Source organism: Sceloporus occidentalis, unplaced genomic scaffold (assembly GCF_023333645.1).
Source record: "Sceloporus occidentalis isolate IW3139 unplaced genomic scaffold, rSceOcc1.0.p SCAF_8, whole genome shotgun sequence".
In the NCBI taxonomy this organism is placed as follows: Eukaryota; Metazoa; Chordata; class Lepidosauria; order Squamata; family Phrynosomatidae; genus Sceloporus; species Sceloporus occidentalis.
Window position 1 is genome coordinate 27,425,386 of NW_028316988.1, and position 22,970 is coordinate 27,448,355.

Sequence of the window (22,970 nt, forward strand, 5' to 3'; positions counted from 1 at the left end):
AGAACCTGCCGCCCAAGGCAACCACCTCAATGCCTAATGGTTGGGCTGGCCATGCAGAGAAAAACCAGATGTTTAAACTGGCCCGTGTTCAAGCAACCCAAGGAAAGGAAGCTCACTTTGGCAAATGGTATTTGTGTACGAGTTCCACAAACAGGCTCCAAACCCCATCTCTCCATATTAACTTTATTTTCTTTTTTAAAAAAAAAGATGAAGAAAGGAAAGGAAAAGAAAAAAAAATCACTCATTTCCCTTTGCTCCAGCCCTTTTATAAACAGCATGCAGACTTTTTTTTTCAATTTTATTTATGGTTTTTCATTTCCTTTAATTTTAATCAATTCATGGTGGTGGTTTTCTTTCTGTTTAAAACCAGTTTGATCTTCCCCACCCCTGGCTCCTTTAAATCCCCAATTCTCAATTCCAAAGGCCTTCCATCCCTCCCCATTCACCCCTGGCTCTAGTCTTTTTATAAATTTCAAATACATCACAATGTGTAAGGTATAGAGAGATACTGCAAATATAAAGGAAAATGAAAAAAAGGAGGGGAGGGAGGAAGTTGGGGCCCAAGAAAAAGAGAAAAATATATAATATAATATAATATATATATACACACACACATATATATATATATATATTATATAACAGTAGTCTACTACATAAAGTGCGTGTTGATGGCTTGCAAAAAATTCTAACACACCCAGGAAGGCACGGGAGAGAGACTTCCATGAAAAGAAACTCATTCTCCCACATCTCAGCCCCCTAAATCTCACTCCACTACCCAACAGGGAATGCCTTTTCCCACGACAACCCACAGAGTCCTGGTAGTGGCTGGCAAAAGCATGGGATTGTCCAAGAAAGGACCGCCAAAAACTCTAGTTCAGTCCACAGGAGGACTTGTTGAAAGCGGCATAAAGGAACGGACACTGGGGAGGGTGTCCGTGCGATGTCCTCCCTCTTATTGGGTCTGTCACTTTGCAAAGTCTTTTTCTTCCGTCTTTTTGATTGCAAGCGTGTTCTATGGAACATTTGCTACGGGAAGAGAAGGGGCAGGAGAGACAGAGACGAGGATGATGGTTGTGGTCACCCAGAGCGTCAGGCAACTTCGGACTCCAGCTGTGGACAATTAAAAAAATATTTATCTACTTTATATATTGAGGTAATTTATATTCCACCTCTCTGCCAAGACAGGACCCAAGACAGCTTACAGAATAGGTTAAAGCAAAAGACAACTAAAACAATTTGTCATACATATGGGTTTTTTTAAAAAGAAAGAAAGAAAGAAAGAAAAATAAGCAATCTGATTAAAAATACTCACTTAAAAACAATTAAAAACATAATAAAGACAAGACATTCTGGCTACGGCCAGATTACAGTGTGGCACAGTGGTCACACCATTGGACTACCACTCTGGAGACCAGGTTTCCATTCCCAGCTTGCCCATGAACACCCAATGGGCAACCTTGGCCAAGTCACACACTCTCAGCCTCAGGTGAAAGCAATGGCAGTCCTCTGAACAAATATTGCCAAGAATATCCCATGATAGGGTCTACTTCAAGGCACACACACACACACACAGGTAACACCATACAAGTTAACAGCCAAATGCCTACCTAAATTAAAAAGGTCTTTGCCTGCTAACAGAAAGAGAACAGAGAGGGGGCCAAGCGCATTTGCGATGAGAGGAAATGCCATGGTGTGGGAGCAGCCCCTGAGCAGGCTGTTTCCTATCTTCTCATCAAGCGTGCCTTCAAGAGTGGTGAGACCAAGAGAAGGGCCAACATCAGCAGAGGGGGAAATGTGTGGCCTTCTAGATGCTGTTGGACCGCACCTCCCATCATTCTGAATCTTTGGAGGTTAAATGATCTTTTGTATCCTGAGTAGTATGAAGGCTGTCTTTAAATATTTCAAGGGCTACCCCAGAGAGGAAGGGACAGGTTTGTTCTCTGCTGTCCCAGAAGGTCTAATAGTTTTAAGTTACAGGAGTGTGACTGAAAATCAGACGGAATTACTTGACAGTAGGAGTGGTTCAGTAATGGAACCTTAATTGCCTGGAGAGATGGTGAGGTCTCCTTCTCTGGATGTCTTCAAAAAGAGGTTGGACAACTATCTACTTGGAATGCTTTAGCTAGAGATCCTGCACTGAGCAGGAGGGCTGGATCTGACATCCCATGAGGCCCTTTTAACTTTGATCTCTTGGAAGTGCTTTACTGTATATTCTTGCATGGCAGAAGGTTGGACTCAATGGACCAAGAGGCCCCTTCCAACTCTAGGATTCTACGAACAACTGATGTCGGAAGAGATGATGGGAGAAAGATGACGTTCATCCCCAATAAGTTCTTCTGGACATGAGAAACAGAAGGAGAACTCTCCTGCATCATTTAGCGATCACAAGCCAGCAGTGTGACACAGCTGCAAAAAGAGGTGAAAACCACCTCTGGCTGCAACAACAGGAGCACTGATCCTGAGTCATGAAAAGTAACAGTTTCACCCCACATCTCAAATGTCATCTTGATGACTGTGCCTGGCTGTATGATGTCAACAAACTAAAAAGGTTCAAAACAAGAGCTCAGGTGCAACTGATATTTGGTTTACAAATCCCAGCATTCTGGGAGCTGTCATTTCTTCAGAGGGTGTTTGTCACTGCCATCCTGAGGCTGAGAGAGTGTGACCTGCCCAGGGCCCTCCAGTGGGTTTCGATGGCCAAACTAGGAATCAATCCTTGGTCTCCAGAGTCACAGTCCAACACTCAGACCACTACCACACACTGGCTCTCATAAAACCATTTAAAATGTTTAAAGCAGAGAGGCTAAATGCTTCTTTGCCAAGGATACTCTAACTTTAGATTCCCATCCTTCAGCAAAGAAGTAGTAGAGGAAGTTGACTAGATAACCAACATGGTCCCCCATTTATGCTCTTAGGCAGCCAGGTTTGGTTCCTAGCTTGGTCACCCACTGACTGGCTAAAGCCACATGGAAAGGGGATGCCTGTCGAGGGCTTGACAAAGCTTTCTGGTGATCCTGATCACCAAACTGGAGGGACAAAAGAACAGAGGAGGAAAGGGATGCAGATGACAGACCTTGGTTTTCAAGCCAAGTATTTCATGAAGGGTGAGGAAAATGAGGGGGGAGCTAAGTGCGGCAGTGTGACGAGGCTGGAGACGAGGCAGAGCGGGGGCGAGGAGATGGCAAGAGCAGATGAATAATGTTTGGGGATGAGCTTATGAATCAGGAGAGAAAGCAGCCAGGGAGAGGCTTGTAGGAGTTTCAACTGGGGGCGGGGAGAGAGAATGACAAGGAGAAGGAATCTGTAAATGCAGAGGAACAACTCTAGCTGAGGTGCACAGCAGCCCCCCCCCCCATTTCCTATAGATCCAATGTGAAGGAATCACCTGATATCCCAACCCTTGCAAAAATATGAAATAAGAAAATTCCAAATTTAAGTTTAGATGCAAAGCTGCTCCTCCAGCCTTCACCCTAAAACCCTGTCCTGGCCTTGTATCCCAAACATCTGGGCTCATAGATAAATGTGTGTTTGGAAAATCTCTTTTTTCGGAGATTTATTGGGGGGGGGGGGGGAATGGATTCAGACGCTGGGGATATCTTAGAGGGAGGCCGTTTTCATCCTTTTTCACGTCATATGAAGAAGGGCTCCCCCCTTCTGTCTGTCCTAAACAGCCATGGCAAGCAGAACCAACAGGGCCATACACTCCCTGTCCAGTTTCCTGCGTAGGTCATCCAACAAGGTAACCAAAGCTGTCTCTGTCTGATCAGGCCAGAAACCAGTTTGAAATGGATCTAGCAATTGGTTAAATCTTGGAACTCCTGGAGCTAGGAGGCCATGACATGCTCCAATACCTTGCTCAAGAATGGTACATTAAACACTGGTTGATAATTATCCATTATAAAGGGATTCAGGGATGGTTTTTTCAACAAAGGCCTCCTTTAGGCAAGTGAGATAAAACTATACATTGCCACCCAGTTCAATTAAAACAGTTGTAGCGTGCAAAAAAGCTCCTCACACTCTGAAGATGGCCCTCCGGATGTTTTAGCTCCCAGAATCCCTCAGTTGTTGCCCAAACTGGCTAAGGCTTTTGGGCATTGAAGTCATTCTGGGGCAAAACCAAAATTTGACCCCTAGGGACCACAGAAATTGCCCCGGGGGCTAAATACGACACGTGGGATTTTGCCCTCTTTGTTGTAGACCATCTGCAGCACCATTTACCATCAAAAAAGCTTACTATATAGCAGTAAGATGCATCAGTATTCAGCTCTGAAATAATTATTGGGGAGGCACGGAACTACATTTAGTTCTGGGAAAGAACACTGCTGTTTGAAAAGAAAGCACCCATGGGTGGGCTACTCACGAGGAGGGTGATCAGGCTTTGGGTGTCACTGCTGCTTGCAGGTGGAGAGTTTGCGGATCTTGCTGCCAGCAGAGGAGGCCTTGCGGGAAGAAGGGTTGGAAGAGGCGCTTGCCCGCCGCTCAGTCCTGGTCTTCGTGCTCAGCTGCCCTGGCTCTGTCCCATTCATGCAGATAGGTTTGGGCAGCCCTCTGCTGCGACTCTGCCCGTTCTGCCTGGTCTCCTGGTCAGGCACCTGCCCTGGAAAGGGGTGGGGTGGGGACACCAGAAAACAAAACTAGGGTAAGAAAAAAGAATTCATGCCTCTGATCATTTGTTTAAAAGCTCTTTCGCCCACAACACTGCTCTGCTAATTCACACGTATCCCTGACAAAGTTGAAACATAAGAACCACCTCTTTCAGTGATAGCTTCTATTCCAGTGGGATGGTGAATCTGCTCTGGGTTCTAGTCCAAACTGTAAAGGAGTGAGCTACTTCGAGGATGTGCTTCAGCAGCTTGTGATTGCTCTTTTAACGTAGTAAAATTCCAAACTGGATTGATAGACTAAACCCCAAACTGGATTTACTGTTCCATTCACCCCAACCCCAATTTGGCAGCTATTTTGTGGATTTCCAAGAGCCCACCCCCCGGCTTGCCTTCCCGATATTTATACATTACATTTATAGTATGCCTTTCTCCCTTTGAGTTCAAGGTGGCTTCCATGACCCTCCCTACTTCATCCTCACAACAACCTTGTGAGGTAGGCCAAGTGTGTAAAAGAAATAATGTGACTTGGCCCAAGTTTAGCTTTGCAAATTTCATGGCTCAGTGATCACTAGGACCTGGATCTTCCAAGTCCTGGTCCAGTGTTTATACCACACTCCCTGTCAAGATGCTTTTATAAAGTTTTCTAGGGACACTCAAAGATGGTTTTGCCAGTTCCTTCCTTTGAAACACAGCCTACACCACATGGTAATAGTTGGCAGTCTGCCGTCCGAGTTCTAACCAGCTTAGCTTTCCTGATGAGACAGGATCTGCTATGCCCAGCATGCATTCTCCCCCAAATTTTCCAAGGATGAGATTTTTCTTGTTCATTCTGAGAAATGTTCGTCTCTGCTACTGGACTTCACTCATCACCAGAATTTTTATTTTATTTTTCCCATTCCTGTTAAGATCATGAGAGCCATCTTTCAATATCTGAAGGGATCTCATATATAAGATGGAATAAGCTTATTTTCTGCTGCTCCAGAGACTAGAATGAGAACCAATGGAGTCGGATGACAAAGAAAAGAAATTCTGATTAAACAGTAGGAAAAACTTCTTCAAGGTAAGAGCTGTTTCATAATGGAATGGATTTACTCAGCTGGTGGACCCTCCATCTTTGGAGCTCTTTAAATAGGGGTTGATAGTCAATGTACAGTAGTGGTTTGAATGTTGGATTAGGAATTTGGGCCCTGCTCAGCCATGGAAACCCACTGGGAGACCATAAGCAAGTCACACTCTCTCAATCTCAGAGAAAGGCAATAGCAAACTTCCTCTGAAGAAATCCTGCCAAGAAAACCCCATGATAGGGTCACCTTAGAGTGGCATAACTGCCAAGTAAACCCTAGGAGAGAGTTGCCATAACATCTACTTTACAATCTTTACAAGACTGCTGTTGAGATTTAGCATGGTACGTATAATGGTTTGAGTGGACTAAGACTCTAGGAGACCAAGGTTCAAATCCCTGCTTGACCATGGAATTTCCCTGGGTAACCTTGGGCAAGTCATACCCTCTCAACCTCAGAGGAAGGCTAAGGTAAACCCCCTCTGAACCAATCTTGCCAGGAAAAGCCCTTAGGTTCCATGGTTGAGTGAGCATTTGAACCTTGGTCTCCAGAGTCATAGTCCAATGCTCAAACCACCATACACTGCTGGCTCTGGGTTCACATTAGGGTTGCCATAAGCTCAAAAAGACTTGAAGGTACACAACGAGGGGATGGGGACTTCTCAGGTGTGTTTCCATTTTGTCTTCCTGCATGTTGGGGTTAGATTAGATGACCCTGGTAACTCCTTGCAACTCGTAAGATTCTATCACTACTGAATAATGTATAAATTAAAAGGTAAAGGCTTTCCTTTCCCCTCCCATGTGTCTATTTTAAAAGAAGTTTGCCTTTGGCTAGCTGTAAAAGTATTTCCATTAAAAAAATGAAAAAAAATAAGCGTTCCTCATAAAGGCTAAGCAGCACTTGCTTAGCTCAGCAAGGACGGGCGAGGGGTGGAAATATGCACATGCACACCAAAATCTATGCTCAAAACTATGCTCGGCTGGCGACAACCTCTCCAGGCAGAGTCACAGCCATTTCCCCTCCCCACCACTTCCACCCGAACTCCAGTGGATTCTGCCAAATCAATTTTCATGCAGAGCAGAACACACGACACACGCTGCCGGGCCCTTTCAAGCCAGATGAGTCAGAGCCGGCAGAAAAAGAGGAAGAGCCGCGAGGTGATTATGTCTAATTTTTGCTGGAGGATGCCTCCTGCCTCTTTCGCATATGCCAAAGCTGAACGTCATGGCAATTCCCAGTTCAGGGTCCGGCGTCATCACCACCCATCAGAGGCGCACAGGGGAGGGACAGATGCATGCATTACACACAGTGACCAAAAGCAATCTCTTTTATATAGATCTATATCTATGAGAGAATGATCTGGAATTAGAAACATGACACAGCAATTGTGTTTTTCTTTCTCTGCAGGGCGGGTGGTGGTGGTTAAAGAACGGAAAGACCTGCAGTCACTCAATGGGTTTGCAAATGGATTTATTAAGCACATGCAGAGGATCAGGGCACGTGTCCAGAATGTCAAGGCATGGGGAAAATCTCAGGTTCCTGCCATTTCCAAAAAACATCCCAGCCATGCACAGCCTTGTTGGGTTTCCGTACAATAGCCTTCAGCTGCAAATTGCTTGCGTCACTGATGAGAGAAGGAGGGATGTGGGTATGAGGAGGATTGGAAAAGAGGAAGGAAGAGAGCTTTTGAGATGCAACCATGCTCTGAATTAAAACCTCAAGCTGATAGTCCTTAGCCTGTAAAGCCTCACTTCCACGATTATAGGATTGGCTTGAAAGTAGTACATGCGAAAAGGAGCTTGGGGTCATAGTAGACCTCAAGCTAAACATGAGCCAAGAGTGTGATGCGGCAGTCAAAAAAGCCAATGCAATTCTGGGCTGCTTGAAAAGGAGTACAGGGTCAAGATGGAGCGAATTACTAGTTCCACTCTATTCTGCTTTGGTCAGAGACCTCATCTGGAATATTGTGCCCAATTCTGGGCACCACAGTTTGGGAACAATGACAAGGAATATCCAAAAATGGGCAATCAAGATGATCAGGTCTGGAAACTAAGCTATATGAGGAATGGTCTAAGGAGTTGGGAATGTTTAGCTTGGAGAAGATGAGGTGACATGACAGTGATCATATGAAGGGATGTCAAGTAGAAGATGGAGCAAGCTTGTTTTCTGCTGTTCCAGAGACTAGAACATGGACCAGATTACAAGAAAAGATTGTACCTAAATATCAGGAACAACTTCTTAACTGTAACAGCTGTTTGAGAGTGGAATAGACTGCCTTGGAGGATGGTAAACTCTCATTCTTTGAAGGTCTTTAAACAGAGATTGGAATGGCAATATTCAGGAGTGCTGTATTCCCTTGCAGGCCCTTTCACCATCCCACCAGACTCTTCTTTACCTTCTAAATCCCACCAAAGCAATTCTACTGAAGTGCAATAAATAAGGGAGAACCAAAAGGGTGCAATAGCTTGAATGTTGGACTACGACTCCAGGGTTCAAATCCCAGCTCAGCCACGTAACCTACTGGGAGACGGTGGGCAGGTCACACTCGCAGCCTCAGAGAAGGGCAATGGTACACCTCCTTTGAATGAATCTTGCCAAGAAAAACCACGACAAGTTTGCATTAGGTCGGAAATGACTTCAAGGTGAACAGCAACCACAACAAACAAACCAATCAATAAACAGCACCAAATAGCTTGATACTGAATGCAAACAGAAACAAAAAACAAAATAAAACAAGCTCCCTCCAAGGTTCTGGTCCTCTTAGTTGCAAAATGACATTGGAAAGTGACTTCCTGGTGTTTGTTTTAAAAAGAAGGCTTCCCCTAGGACTCAAATTGCTCAGGAAGGGGCAAAAATGTGTAAAAATGCCCCCATTCTCTAAAGAGGGAATTTGATGGCAATTGCGAGCATCTTTAACCCTGGGAATCACAAAAATAGCCCAGGGGCCATATGTATCCCACTGTTGGCATTTTGCCTGTTCTCACTCTAGAGGGCTAAAGGTTCCTTCTTGTACAATTTGCAGATTCAGTGAAACCCGCTGGGTGACCTTAGACAAGTCACATTCTCTCAGCCTCAGAAGGCAATGGCAAACCACCTCTGAACCAATCTTGCCAAGAAAACCCCACGATAGATTCAGCATGAATCAGAAATGACTTGAAGGCACACAACAACCACCATACCAAAGGGCTTCTGCATATTATACGTGACCTAAAATAATTGGTTCTTTTACTTGAGATGCAGGGAATGGGATGTTCTTCACCCTGTGCTGATAAAACCACAATGCTTTTTTGCAGGCCTTTATAAGACACATTATTTTTTCATTACAGAGTCATAAGGTATGGTTCGTTCTCAGAGCTGTGATTTCAACCCAACTATCCCCATCCCAATTTGGATTCTGAATTATTCCCCCTTTTCCCAGCAACATTTAACCAAATCTAGCCAAGGCATTTTTAAAATGATAGTTGTATATCCAAATGGACATTGAAACTTGGCTTTTGGTCACCTGGTGGGATCAAATGACCACATACAACAAACCCAATGGACTGCTAGATTCCCAAGCCCCATTTGAATGTTTTCTTCGAGTTATTGCAAACCAAACAATAAAATAGCCTTCACCTCTATAGCTTGTACAATCCCAGACCAGTTGTGTTTTTAAAGCAATTTTTATAAGTTCTGATTAGAGTTTTTAGGGAGTTTGTCTTTAATTTGGTATTTTCTGATGGGCAAGAGTGGTTTGAGTGTTGGACTATGACTCTGGAGACCAGGGTTGAATTTCCACTGAGCCACAAAACCCAGTGACTGACCTTGGGCAAGTCACACTTTCTCAGCTTCAGAGGATGGCAACTCTGAAGAAATCTGCCAAGAAAACCCTATGGTAAGTTCAGAAATGACTTGAAGACACACAACAAGAAGATAATAAAAATTGCTAAGATATTGATGTGTATGGCTCCCTCTTTCCTTTTTTAAAGTATCACTTTCAACACAATCTGAAATTTAGGTATGTAGCAGAAAAGCTTCTCATTAAACTTCTGAATGGGAGAGCAGACACACAAAACACTTTCTTTTAAAATGCCTTGAGTCTAGCACCAGGCATCTTGGTCATAGGGCATGCAAGCAGGTCTGACAAAGGTTGATAGTAGGTCATTTGCGGCCCTCCAGATGTTGTTACCTGCAACTCCCATTTCCCTTAACCTGGAGCAATGCTGCCTGGGGGTTGATGTCCAACAATATCTGGAGGACCCCATCCTGGGGAGGAATATAATTACCTCTGCCATTTTAATCAGAAAAAAAAAATCAGAAAAGTGATTCAAGACAGAACGTCAGTCTAAAATTACCTGGATTAAAAACTCCATTCAAGTGTAGCTCACAGTGACTTTCTCTATCCTCCTATCTTACCTTGCTGCGGTGTTGAAACATCAAAAATGGAATTGGAGGGGAGAAAAACACATGTATTACACTGAGGGAAGGCAGAATGTAACAGATGAAAGAGTTCTGAAATGTAATTTTTTAAAAAGAAAAACACCTACCTACCATAAATTTATGTCTGTTTCCACTTTTTAAACAGAGGCTGGATGGCCATCTGTTGGGAGTGCTTTGACTGTCTTCCTGCATGGCAGAATGCGGTTGGACTGGATGACCCTTGGAGGTCTCTTCCAACTTTATGATTCTGTGATTTAACCTTGAATGATCCAAGGGCTGAATAAAATCTTTAGCCTGGTAGAGGAATCTCATGAAATCTAAAAAACCACATCTTCCCCAGTTAGCAGAGCTATCATTTCTGACATGTTGAGTGAACAATTTTATCTCTCTGTATATAAATGTACATGTAAAGGGCTGTTAGACATTTTGAAACTGTGCACAAGAGAGTCACTGTTGCTAAGATTTATGAGTTTCTTACCTATGGGCTCACAGAAGGACTAGACAGGTGGAGAGCTGGGGGCCCACAAAAAGAGCCCACCCATTCTCCTCCCCTAAGTCAACAGTGGAGGAAAGCAGGAGGTGGAGAGCAAAAGAATAGCATCCTTGACAGATTTTAGTGCTTCCAATCTCTATTTTCAGCAAAGCTTTTAATGCCTCTTCAAAGCAGGAGGGGGGAGCAAAGTGTTTTTAACGTTCATCCAAGCTACATAAATTTTTAAGTAACTGTTTCAGGGGGAAAGGAAGGGAAATGGGGGAGAAAAAAGAGAGAAAGCAACCATCTCCTTCAAGTCTCTTCTTCCTCTGATCAATGGAAGCTGTAATGAGTTCTCTCCCCCAACTACAACCCGGCTTACGCCCCCGCAAGTGACTCACCGGTTTTTCTCTCCCTCTGCCTCCATTCTTCTCCCTCTCAGCGGGTGCCTGCTGCATACACACACTGCAGTGGAATTGATCACTCAAGGTTCACTGGTTCTACCACCACCCTGCCCCCATGGGATCCTCAAACTCTTTTGGAACTCTCTGTGCTGAACCGAGTTTGAAAAGACAGAGAGAGCTCTCCTCCAGCTCCTTCCCTCCCTCCCTCATCCATCCATCCACCCACCTGCATGGCCCAAAGAAACCCCTGCAAAGGAGAAAGAATCTCTTTCCAAATTCTACAAAGCCATCCCACTGTCTGGCTTTGCAGCCAGAGATTCTGGGCCTCTGTTTGAAAACAAAGGCAACCAAGTTTCTAGATCTCAGGAACACTGAGGGCACCTTGTGTCAATCCCAACAGGAAAAGAGGGAAAAAGCAAAGCCCTTCAATACTGCTCTCAATAAAAATACAGTAGTCCTTCCACATTCACTGGGGTTAGGGGTGAAGGACCCCCTTGAATGTGGAAAAACTGGAAATTTAAAAAACCCAAAACACTATTCCTCCAGTGCAACTCTATGGTCAATATCTGCCATAAGTTGATCGTAGAATCATGCTGGAGGACCTACGAATGTCTAAAGAAGTGTTTTCTCTAGGTTCCCCAGCACAACTCTGTGGTCAACGTTGCCCTGGAGGACCTAGAGATTCCTAGAGAGAATATATTAATCAAAACCGCAAATAATCAAATCTGCAAAAGTCAAAGCCGCACATGTGGAGGGCCAAGTGTAATGCAATCTGATTCTACCAAGTTGGCATCTCAATGTAATTTTTGTAGCCCTCTTTCAACTACATCGAGGAAAGGCATTGATGAAATCCAGCCCAATTTTCAGAAATGGTAGCCAACCCCTGTAGTTTTTCTGGAATTACTAGTGTGACCACCAAAAGGCTAGAGGGACAGAAGAGACCTCTGTAACCCCAACACTGTTTTTGAGTTGCGTATTTAGTCACGAAACATGACTTGTACATCTTATACAAGATCCTCCCAGACTATTATTCTATGGTACACGGCAACAGAGGTCAAAGATGGAAAGATGCCTTATGGTGACTGTTTGATGCCTTCTGCTCATAAAGCAGGTGGTTTACTAGTAAACCAGGGTCCCTCTCCCTAATGCAGTGCTTCTCAAGCCTATCTGATGTGGGTGATGGGCAATTGATATTTTTCAGTGCGACAGGGATTGGCAAGGTATTTGTACTCACTGGCTACTGATGTTTCTTTCTTTCCTGGAAATGCACCAGGGATCAATGGTCAATCGCAGGTCCAGGGACCATCACCTTTGAGTAGCCCTGCTCTAATGGATGCTTAGCTGAGCAGTAAGGAAAATGCATTAACTGGTTGGCACTCACAGATACTTCATATTGTGTTACTCCAGCAGTCGTTGCCCCATGATTTGTAAAAGGAGGGAAGGCAAATAAGGGCCACAATCAGTTTTCTGAGAAGCCATCTCCATGAGACTTAGCCTCTCTCAAAATTTCACCCAGAGCCATTCTATCAGGCTGAAAAACTCTGAAACACTGAACACTTGCACCTTGGTTTTTTTGTTTTGTTTTTCCTCTTCCCTCCTCCTCCCCCTTTGCTTTTTAAAGGATCAGCCTATGGGAGAAAGAAGGGTTTTGTCTTTTCCAGCTATGGAGTAATCATAAATGCTCCACATTTGGGATGGGCATGGGAGGCAGGGTTAATTTCCCATCAGGTTGCATTCTTGCGCAAAAGGAAGTAACGTTGGATCACTTCCTGTCACCATTTTGAGAACGATTGCATGGGGAAAAGGCATTTGGGGGACAATAGGATTCTGGGGTGTTTGTGGGGTATTTTCACACATTTGGGGGGCTTGTGCATGGTTTGAAACTGTAAAAAAAATCACACTAATTTCTCCTTCCCAAATATGGGAGGTTAGGGGGCCTTGGCTGATGGAGAGACTTCAGGAGCCACACAGTGGAGTAAAAGGACTGTATAGCCCACTGTCAGCATAACAGAATAAATAAAAAACCAATCCAATAAGTCTAGGAAGAAGCAGCTCGTTCAAATGTCATTCTTTCAACAATAACTTTGACCTCGAAAGCTCAGCTGCTCTTTCTTTTTTCCTGTCTCTTCCATCTTTATGGTTCAAACAACTCTTGGGCAGCTTTCTTGCTGCTCAAGTTTCACACCCAATAGGTCTAGGCTAGGATGAAGTAGCAGCACCTGAATTTGCCTCAACCTTATACTTCTTAGTTAAGTTGCCTACCCTTCTCATAGGACTTTTTTTGCTTTACACCGTCATCTTACCTGCCTTCCTTGCAACCTCTTCCATGTTATTTCTAGCAAGGACCTGGGGGGGGGGGGGGATCTCTTTTAGTCTGAAGGCTAGATTCAGTTTCAGAGAGTTTCATGGGTGGACTAGATCAAAAATGGCAGCATGTTTTAGCTTAAAAGTTTTCTGAAGGCCCGTATTTCCCTGTATAAGGCTGCTTATGTTTTAAGATATTCTGGGGAAGCCCACCACCTTCACAGGTACATCTGGTGGGGGGACACACAAGCTAGGGCTTTCTTGGTGGCTGCTCCCAAACTCCCTTTCTATAGAGCTGTAGTTCCCAAACTTTGGTCCTCCAGATGTTTTTTCAGCTCCCAAACTTCCTGATTGTTGGCAAAACAGGCTACGGCTTCTGGGAGTTGAAGTCCAAAACACCTGGAGAACCAAAGTTTGAGGAAACACTGCTATAGAGGTTAAACTGATGCCTTCCCTGCTATCCTTTCATAGACAGGTGGAGATCTTTTTCGGCAGGCCTTTGAGAGCTGACTGCTCATGGGAAAAGGGCTTTTCATGTGCTGTGTTCTTTATATTTATCATTCTTTTTTACTGGTTATACTTTTAACTGATTTTCATTCTATCATGACTTTAATTATATTTTTAACTTTTGGAACGGAAGAAGGAGATTGTCCCCATACAAAAAGTGAACTCAGGGAGAGGGTATGGCCACCTTAGGAACCTCCAGAGAGATAGACTGTAACTCTAGGAGGGCCACATTCAGCTCCAGGGGTCTGGAATTCCCTGTTTCTGGTCAACAGCCTTCATTTTATGTCTGGTGCCCAAAATTGATGCAGTACTGTGCTACTGAGCTACCACTAGTCCTGGAGTGAGTCAGATCCTGTGCCTATCTTGCTGCTTCCATCCCCTTCATGCCCTACTGAGAGATATGCTTTTAACCACTAAACAAAACTTTTTTCAGACTGGTAGGATTGTTTTCTAACCTTTCCCAAGCTGGTTGTCCAAAGAGGGCTATAAGCTTTTTGTTACCTGATCCAAACGTCTGGGGAAGAAGAGCCATTATAATTTAATACTGAATTCCACAGCCTGCTATCTCTGCATGCACTTCCACAGATAAGTGGCCTACAATAAGCTGAACAGCAAAGCCTCTGAAACGAGAGCCAGGTTTATATTAATACAGTATTTCCCTTCTAAATAAATAAATAAATAAAGGAAAGAAGGAAGAGAGGGGGAAAAGTAGACATTTTATTTTTCTATTTAAATTAAACCTTACTTACTAGTTCATGAAAGGTTACTTTTTTTAAAAAAACAGCTTTTCTCAAACCTTTAGTGCAACACGAATGGAGAGACAATAAATGGAGGTGTGTAGATTGGGAGGGGAGGCATGGCGGCTGTGGCACTTTAAGAGCTGGCGTTCCCCAGGAGATATGAGGCAAGGAAGCGCTCGGAGTGGTAAGAGAAGCCATCTTCCCGTAATTGCACATCAAGCCCACCGACTGACAGCTCTCAATGAGCTCTGAACCACGGCTGTTTGCATAAGCAATGGATAATAGCAGCGATTAGTGCCGTGGTGATCATCTACCAGAGGGCGCCCACAAAGGGGCTGCCGTTCTGCCTGGCATACACAGAAGCACCCTCTTCCTCACCACAAGCAAAATGCTGCTGCAGATGAGAGAGAGAGATGGGGAAAAGCAACTCTGTAATGCAGTGCTGGAAGGGGCAACCTTTAAGTTTCTCATCCCTTTGCCCCTGACCTCTTAGGGATGCTGACCAAAGACAAACACCAAAAATGGGGGCTCCTTTCTAGGTTGCCAGCTTGGCTTGTGAACCGTCAAAGCACCTGCCCTATTTGGGGTATTTTGATGGGAGAATGGGCTTGATCTGGAGGAGGCAGAGAAGAACTGGGGAACACATCTGGTAATCTCCCCAGTCCTTCCCTCTCAGGAAAATGATATGGTCAGGAAAAAGAGGGAGTAGAAAGAACTCTCCCATTCCAACATTTTGGGGGCTTGGGATAGTAGATACCTATAAATGACTGGTTTCCCTCTTCTTCCAAAATCTGGTGCTAGATTAGATGCCATTTGGATGCTAATTGCTTGCATGTGAGTAACTCAATTTGAAAACCTACATGCCATGCAATTCAGGGGGTGCAATTGTTGTGTACCATGGAGCAACAGGTACACACTCACACCCAGGGAATGCAAACTGCAAAGCAGTTCAATGGTCTTTAAATTAACAACTAGGATGTGAGTGTGTGCAAAGAATAACAGCTTACCCACCCCCTTTTCACCCTGCCTCTTCCTAGGTAACAAAAACTGTATATGCTAACTATTCATCACCATTCAGACTGGTGAAAGGCAATGCTTCCCATCCAAACCCTGAATCCAGATCAGCTCCCTCAGTGCCTTTAAGAGCAGCTTGACTGCACTCTACTCTGGATCAAGAAATGCTGGGTGTGCCGAGGCCTCAGAGCTTGGGAAAAGGTATCTTCTTCCCCAACTGCACCTTCCATAGTCCTTCAGTCAGCTTGGTCATGGGAACTGTAGCCCTAAATAATACAGGCTCTTTTTAAAATGAGGGTGCCTTAGGGAGCTCCAGATGTTCTTGGGCCATAGCTGTCACCAGAGCTTAACAACACTGCCAACAATGAGGAATTATGGGAGCTACAGTCCAACAACATTTAGGGAGTCAGGAAAGAGCAGAGTTGGAGGAGTTAGTATACTATAGGCAAAAATGGCCCGAGTTAGGGAAAAATTTGCAGGAGGACTGCAGTTTTTTTTTAAAGCACTATGGGTTCTACAGTGCTGCAGCAACTTATATGGGACACACCTGACCAGGAAGGTAGTGGGATGTTGGACTGGCCCCATTCAATCAAAGCACCATCTAGGCAGCCCTCAAAAGGGTCCGGATCTGCATCTCCCCTTACCCCAAACATCTGCAGCAAAGCCTTTTGGGACATCACCGTGTAGCGAGGAAACCTTTAGCCCTCCAGATTTTGCTGGACTCCCAACTCCCATTAGCCCTAGCCAACATAGTTAATGGCCAGGAATGAGGGGAGTTAGTCTCATACAATCCCACATACTATAGTGGATTTTTTGTGGGAGTTTACCCCCCCCCCCCCTTTTAAACCAACATGACAAAACTTGGTATGATATAAGTTCATGAAACCTTCTTCTCTCCCCCAGACAAAAACAGCTGTACACCAAGATTCAAAACTGTCCTAGCTTGGAGAGAAATGAGCAGCCTGCTTCCTTTCTCCTTCTCCTTCTTCCTCTTCCTGCTCTCCATCTAAGCTAAGCTTCTCGTTCTTTCCTGCCTCGTCGCTGCTGCTGGCGGCGTCACCTTCTCCGAACAGGTACACGAGCAATCCTTCCTCGTCTGCACTTTCCTGATCTCTAAGCCCTGCCCTGTTTTCACCTGGGGAAAATGCAAGGAAGGAGCAAAATTAGGAGGAAGACAAAAGAGGGGAAAACGCAGCTGGCAGGAATCTTATATATGGTTGTCATCAAAGACAGAACAATTCAAGCTATCGGTTGTGGGGAGCCCATAATATTTTTCCCTCCCAGAGAGGTACCATACCTGTGTGCAGTGGCTACAATTTTTTTTCTATCCTAGAAATTCAGCAAGGACTGGCAGTTGGTGGATTATGGACTGGCAGCACTATATGAACTACCCCTTTGTGTAGCACTGGCTTAAGAGAGCTTTTGGGCTCAGACCTCACAAAAGACCAAACAGGGTCACCAAGGGATGTGCTTCCCATTCTTTGGGCCTTGAGAAATTTGATTTCAGAAAGGGAGAAATCTCCCTCCTCCAACACCAACCTCATGGGCATCATCTCACATGAAAGGTAGATGATGGCATATAAATGAAACAACAAAAAGGCCAGCTGCACCTAGTGTGTCTTTTTGTGACGCACTTCTAAAATGTGTCTATCTTTTTATAAGGGAAACACTTTCTTCCCCCCTCCCTCTCTGTTTATATATATTGCTAAATTAAGACATCTTAGAACAGCACAGCTTTTTCCTACTAAAATTTTTTTTACAATCACCAGCTTTAAACACCTTGACAATCTGTTCATGAGTCTAGTATTTTTTAAAAGAACGTCAATTTTTTAATAAAAAATCTAGTTTTCCTTGGTAAAGAGACACATCTCAAAACACGCTATACTTGTATACTTTCCTTTCATCCATTTTGGGGTTTTCTAGCTGAGGATGTAGTACTGAGAACCTCTGCTTTTGGGTGTGGGATTTCAGTTGGAGATGATGTTTGGGATTTCTGTTTGTCTTCAGCAACAGCAAGCTTCTAGTCCTTATGGTCATAAAGTACACAAGTGATCCAGAATCTTAGGAGCAAAGCAGGGAAGGGTAAAAAAGACTGAGGTCCCTTTCAAACACTACACAATTATGGCCTTATGGTTCCACTTTAACTGCCCTGACAATGTCCCATGAAATCTTGGTATTTGTAGTTTAACAAAGGGCATTTAGAATTCTGAGCCAGAGAGTCCAAGTGCCTCACCAAACTACAAATCCCAGGATTCTACAGGATTAAACCATGGAAGATATAATGGAATAATAGCACTACAATTGTGTAGTGTGGGTGCTAAAAGACAGGTGCCTTGCGGGTCTATTTAGTCTTATCTCTGATCAGCAAGAACAGTGTTGAAGTGAAGCATCAAAACTGGCTATTTCAGGTAACTAAATGGATTTGGTACTGTTTTTTTTAAAAGGAAATGTACTGAAAAGGTCAATGGATTAAAAAATGGTAAAAGTTACACCAAATTTAGGATGGGGATGATACAGAAGTTTGCCCAGTTTTTTCTTGATACAGATTTTGGATTGTGCGAGATATAGTTTCTATTCCCTTCAAAGTGCAGAACACTCACAGAAGCTGATTCTAGGCTAGGTCACGGCAACCTTTAAAATAACAGCAACACACACAACACAACACGCAAGCATAGAGATTTGTTTTTAGAAGGTTCAAGATCACACATGTTCTGAAGCGCTTGCTGGCAGAATGGAGGCCAAGGCTATGTCAGAAGTCCACCCCGCCTTCCTATTCCTTTCACATGCTTGGCTCTTGTTCCTGAAACACGAATTAAGTCGACAGTGAAGCCCCAAGCCATCTGCTATTTTTGTTTTTTGAGCTAAACCCTCCTGCTTCCCCACACAGGATCGTGTGCCAACCTAACCTCCCTCCCCCTGACAAACACACAATGCAGAGAAGGTCAGCTTGCTGTTAGCAAGAGGGGCAGAGTGGAGAAGCCATGTTCAACGGGACGGAAAAGTAACCTTAAGGGGGGGGGGAGCAAAAGTCTCCTGAATTCAGCATGAGGAATGTGTTCAGTGCACTGTGAACGGCAGCTTTTTTAAAAGAGTGGGAAGGGGAAGAACTTGGGAGAAAAAGCAAAGGCGGAGGGATCTTTGGAGGACACCTAGACCAATCCCCTGCTCTACCAATGCAAAAAACACATAGCATCCCAAAGAGATGGGTGATACTTCAGGGGTGGGCAACTGTGTGGAGGAGTGGAGGCCACTTCCAGTCCTTGTACATGGGCCGCAGTGTTATTTTTCATGCTACTAGAAGGGATACAATGCCCTGTCCAGGTTTTGGTTTGGTTGTTTTATTTATGGGAGAGACTGCCAGTCTGGGGAACAGATTTTGGCTGAAAACTGCCTTGAGGAACATTAATTTTTTTGCAGCCGGGGCTTCTGGGGACCACAAACCAGAGACCCTTGGGGAGCTTTCCCCACCTTTGTCCTACTTGAAAGGCTGCCAGGGAGGAAGAGCATCCTCACCCTTGTGATGTCAGTGCATCATGGATCAAATAGTTGGTGTTATCTCCTTATTTTCAACCCAAATCCACCCTTTTGTAACTTCAGCCTCTTGGATTTATTCTTGAACTCTGAGATAGCAGAAAATAAGTCTTTGCCCTTTTCTATGCACCAGGGACTTCTCCTGTTCCCCCAGTTCAGGTGTTGGTCTATGACCGTAACAAAGATTCTATTGTTCTCCCAGTTCTTCATTTCAGAAATAAACACCAGACAGAGACATACACCCAGCCAGATCATATCAATGCTGGTCACTGGAGACCTCTAAACATCTGTGGCTGGGGAAGAATCACAGTAGAGCAGGCTTTCTCAAGCAGGGGTCCATAAGTGATTTCAAAAGATTGTGATTGAACAGAAAACCACATTTTTTCAGCTGCTCATATAATAATTTTTATTTCAGGGGTTCCTCCAGAATAATAAAAAGGTTGAGAAAGGCTGTGCTAGAACAACTTTCCTTAGAACATGAAGCCCAGATGTTTGGGCCTTCAATTCCTTTAAGGCATAAGCGACAAAGCCAGGGATAATGGGAGCTGTAATCAACCATCACCTGGAGGGCACTACGGTTGGAGCATCCAGGTTGCAATATGCTACTACAATCAGGGATTCTTGGATCAAATCTCTACCCAACTATGAAGCTTTCTTGGCTAACCCACCTCATAGGTGTTATAAAGATAAAGTAGTGGGATAGGCGGTTGGGTTTGAGAAGCTTGTGTACCACTCCAAGTAAAGGCAGGCAGGATGAAATGCAACAATCAGATCCAGCTTAAGCCTTAACCTGAAAACGACTGAGAACCTTTGGCTGTCTAGATATTTTGGGCTGCAACTACCAGAATTCATCACAACTAGCCATAAGTTGGGTTTATGGGTACTGTAAGCTAAAACATCTGGAAGGGCCAAAGATCCCCATCACTAACTTTGAACTAACCAGTAATTCAACCCCAGGTAGCTAAGCAGAAGGAATATCTATAGGTTAGCTCAAGATTCAAAGGTCAACCCTGTTCCATTCCAAACTAATCCACATATTGCCTCAATACAACAGCTGCTTGTCTGTGTGAATGCAGCATCCCTTGAACAATACATCAAAGTCTTCAAAGGTAACAAGGCACCCCCTTCTGGTCAATTTCAGAGACTTGTTTCACAGCAAGGTTTCCCCTGCACCATCTGCAGTTCCTCTGCTTTAAAAATTCAGCTGTATTGGTACACCACTAAGCCAAGTGTACTCAATGATACAGTGATGCACAAAAGCAGGTTTCTTTTTACTTCACCTCTGAATCAACACAAAGCAAAAGAAGCAGAAACTGGTGAGCACAGAAGGGAAACCACAAGAAGAACAAGAAGCATATCTCAGATGCTCAAAACATGGATAGCTATGAACATGCTAGACAAAATCCTCAAGTGTAAAGGTATCTCATTAAACACCAAATTGGAATAATCTATGTTATCAGGTCTCCAGTTTCTATGTATGGTTGTGAAAACTAGACAGTAACGGGAGCTAACAGGATCAACCTTTAAAAAGTGTTACTGAAAAGTGGTTCTACAGATATCAAAGACCACTAAAGGCCAACTGAATGTTTCCTAGAGTGAGTCAGGCCTAAACCTTCACTAGAAGTCAAAATGACTGAGACTGTCATGCTTTGGACATATCCCGAGATGACATGACTTACTGGAAAAGACAACAATGCTTGGCAAAGTGGAAGGTGGTAGGAAAAGTGGGATACTGCACAAGAGATGGATTGATTCAAACAAAGAAGCCATGGCCCTGAACCTGTAAGAACTGTAAGGCAGTTGATGACGTCTCTCATCATAGGGTTGCCATAAGTCAAAGCTAACTTAACAGCAAGCAAGAGCAAATTAGCATTTGTATTAATAAAATCTTTTGAACATCTAGAGATGTGCCTCCTATTTATTCTGCTGACAACTTGGAAAGAGCCAACAGTTTAATTCTCCTACCTCTGCTGTGTTCCTGATGGGCTAGATTCCATCTCCAGTCATCCCAAGACAACTGGGGATGAGCACTGGATTGGGGATGGCAGGGCTAACCACCACACCTTTGGTCCACTGTACTGTGAGGTCACCTGGTCCCTTCAGATGATACTCAGTTTCCTTACCTGGTACAGTGAAATCCTGAGTGTAGATGATCTCATCATCCAAGTAGTCCTCTTTTAAATCATCGTCTTCCTCCTCTTCATTGTAGCCATGCAGGTCTTCCAGGTAAGGCACCACCGTCATACTTCTCCATCTGTCTTTTGTCTCTGGGCTGGGGGGGATGGGAACCAGGGGGTCAGACTGTGTGTGTTTTTTCCGAAACCAGCTTTAAAAGAAAGAAAGAAATCAAAACAGAGGTGTTAGTTCCTTAGGACAGGACTTTACCATCACTTCTCTGCAGGCAAAAGGTAAAAGGACTGTGTAGTCAAGCATTCTGTTTCCACAATGACCAAACAAAGAAAGGTAATCAATCTGGAAATGAAGCCTTATGAGGAATGGCTTAGGGAGCTGGGTACATTCGGCTTGGAGAAGATAAGACAGAGAAATGACAAATGAAAACCATCTTAGAGTCTAAGCAGAGCACATTCTAAAGATGAGTCAATACTGTGATGCAGCAGCCAAAAAGGCTACTGCAATTCGAGGCTGCATCAACACAAATATAGTGTCCAGACTGAGGGAAGTCATAGTGCCACTCTATACTATTTTGGTCAAACCTCACCTGGAACACTATGTCCAGTTCTGGTCACCACAGCTCAAAAAGAATATTAACAAGCTGGAACACATCCAGAGGAGTAAGATGGTAACAGGTCTTGAAATCAAGCTCTATGAGGAACAGCTTGGGGAGCTGGGTATGTTTAGCCTGGAGAATAAAAAGCTGAGAAGTGATATTGCAGCCATCTTTAAATATCTGAAGAGATAAGGGAGCAAGCTTATTTTCTGCTTTTCCAGATAACAGAACGAGAACCAAAGACTTCAAAGGAAAAGAAAAGAGATTCCACCTAAACTTCAGGAAGAACTTATTGAGTCTAAGAACTATTTGACAGTGGAATGGACTACCTCAAAGGGTGGTGGACTCTCCTTCTTTGGAAATATTTAAATAGAGGTTGGATGGACATCTTTCAGAACTTGCTTTAGTTGTGTATAGAAGGCAGACTAGGCCTTCGGAAGTGGCGTGGGGTGACAAAACCACTTAATACTTCACCCAACCCCTGGCTCTTCCATATCAGCAAGACAAGAGGTGTACTAAAACCTATTCCCTGCAAGGTGCTGGCTAGAAGACCATGTGCAGCAGGAGGGAAAACACTGAGTTCTTAATCCCATCAGCCCTCCAAATTGTCTCTGATCAGGTCAGCCACTCAAGATCTGAATGAGAAACGGCCTTTCCTAGCCGTAAACCAGATTTTCCGAAATCGCTATATCCCAATTGGCTCTCTGGGCTGGGGAATTAAGGATTCTCTAGAATAATCAGCCGGTCGGTCCTAAATCCCTGATCCATTTGCTGTAATTCACTGAACTTTTGCTCTCAATTCCTTCCTGATCTAGCTGGGATTATTGCTTTCCTTCTACGAATTACATTATTACATTATTTCAGGGATACTCTGAAATTCAGACTCATCCTCACTTTAGGGGGAAAAGACTAGCATTTGGAGAGGAGGTCAGTGCAAGACCCTCTGTCTGCTTTTTCCTGAGCGGTTCATCATTTGAAAATGCGAAACTGCAGCAACCAATGAGATTGTGGAACTGAAAAAAAGCTTGCAGCTCACCAGAGGGATGGTCCCCTGCTTTCCCCAAAATCAACAATGACATTTTCGAGTCCTACATTAGATAGGACCCATAGAAGGGGAAGTCTCTGCCTTGAACTTACAAACCAAGCTCCTCATTTAATTATGGCTCCTTATGCTGCCCCCTACCTT

General features: G+C 44.0%; 1 protein-coding gene across 4 annotated transcripts in view; it reads right to left on the bottom strand.

The window, feature by feature from the left end:
- Positions 1 to 169: 169 nt before the first annotated feature.
- The window catches only part of STK11 (serine/threonine kinase 11), a 65,845-nt gene continuing 43,044 nt past the window's right edge, over positions 170 to 22,970 (bottom strand). The window contains exons 8-10 of one of the 4 annotated variants that reach the window (XM_089535751.1): positions 21,180 to 21,382; positions 4,361 to 4,597; positions 170 to 1,110 (exon numbers count right to left, since the gene is read on the bottom strand). In XM_089535751.1, the coding sequence (XP_089391877.1) occupies positions 4,386 to 4,597; positions 21,180 to 21,382 (415 nt within the window). In that variant the 3' untranslated portion in view covers positions 170 to 1,110; positions 4,361 to 4,385. Of the gene's footprint in view, positions 1,111 to 4,360; positions 4,598 to 13,206; positions 14,392 to 14,476; positions 16,661 to 21,179; positions 21,383 to 22,970 lie in introns of those variants that run through there. The other 3 variants (XM_089535754.1, XM_089535753.1, XM_089535752.1) reach the window with 3 other exon arrangements.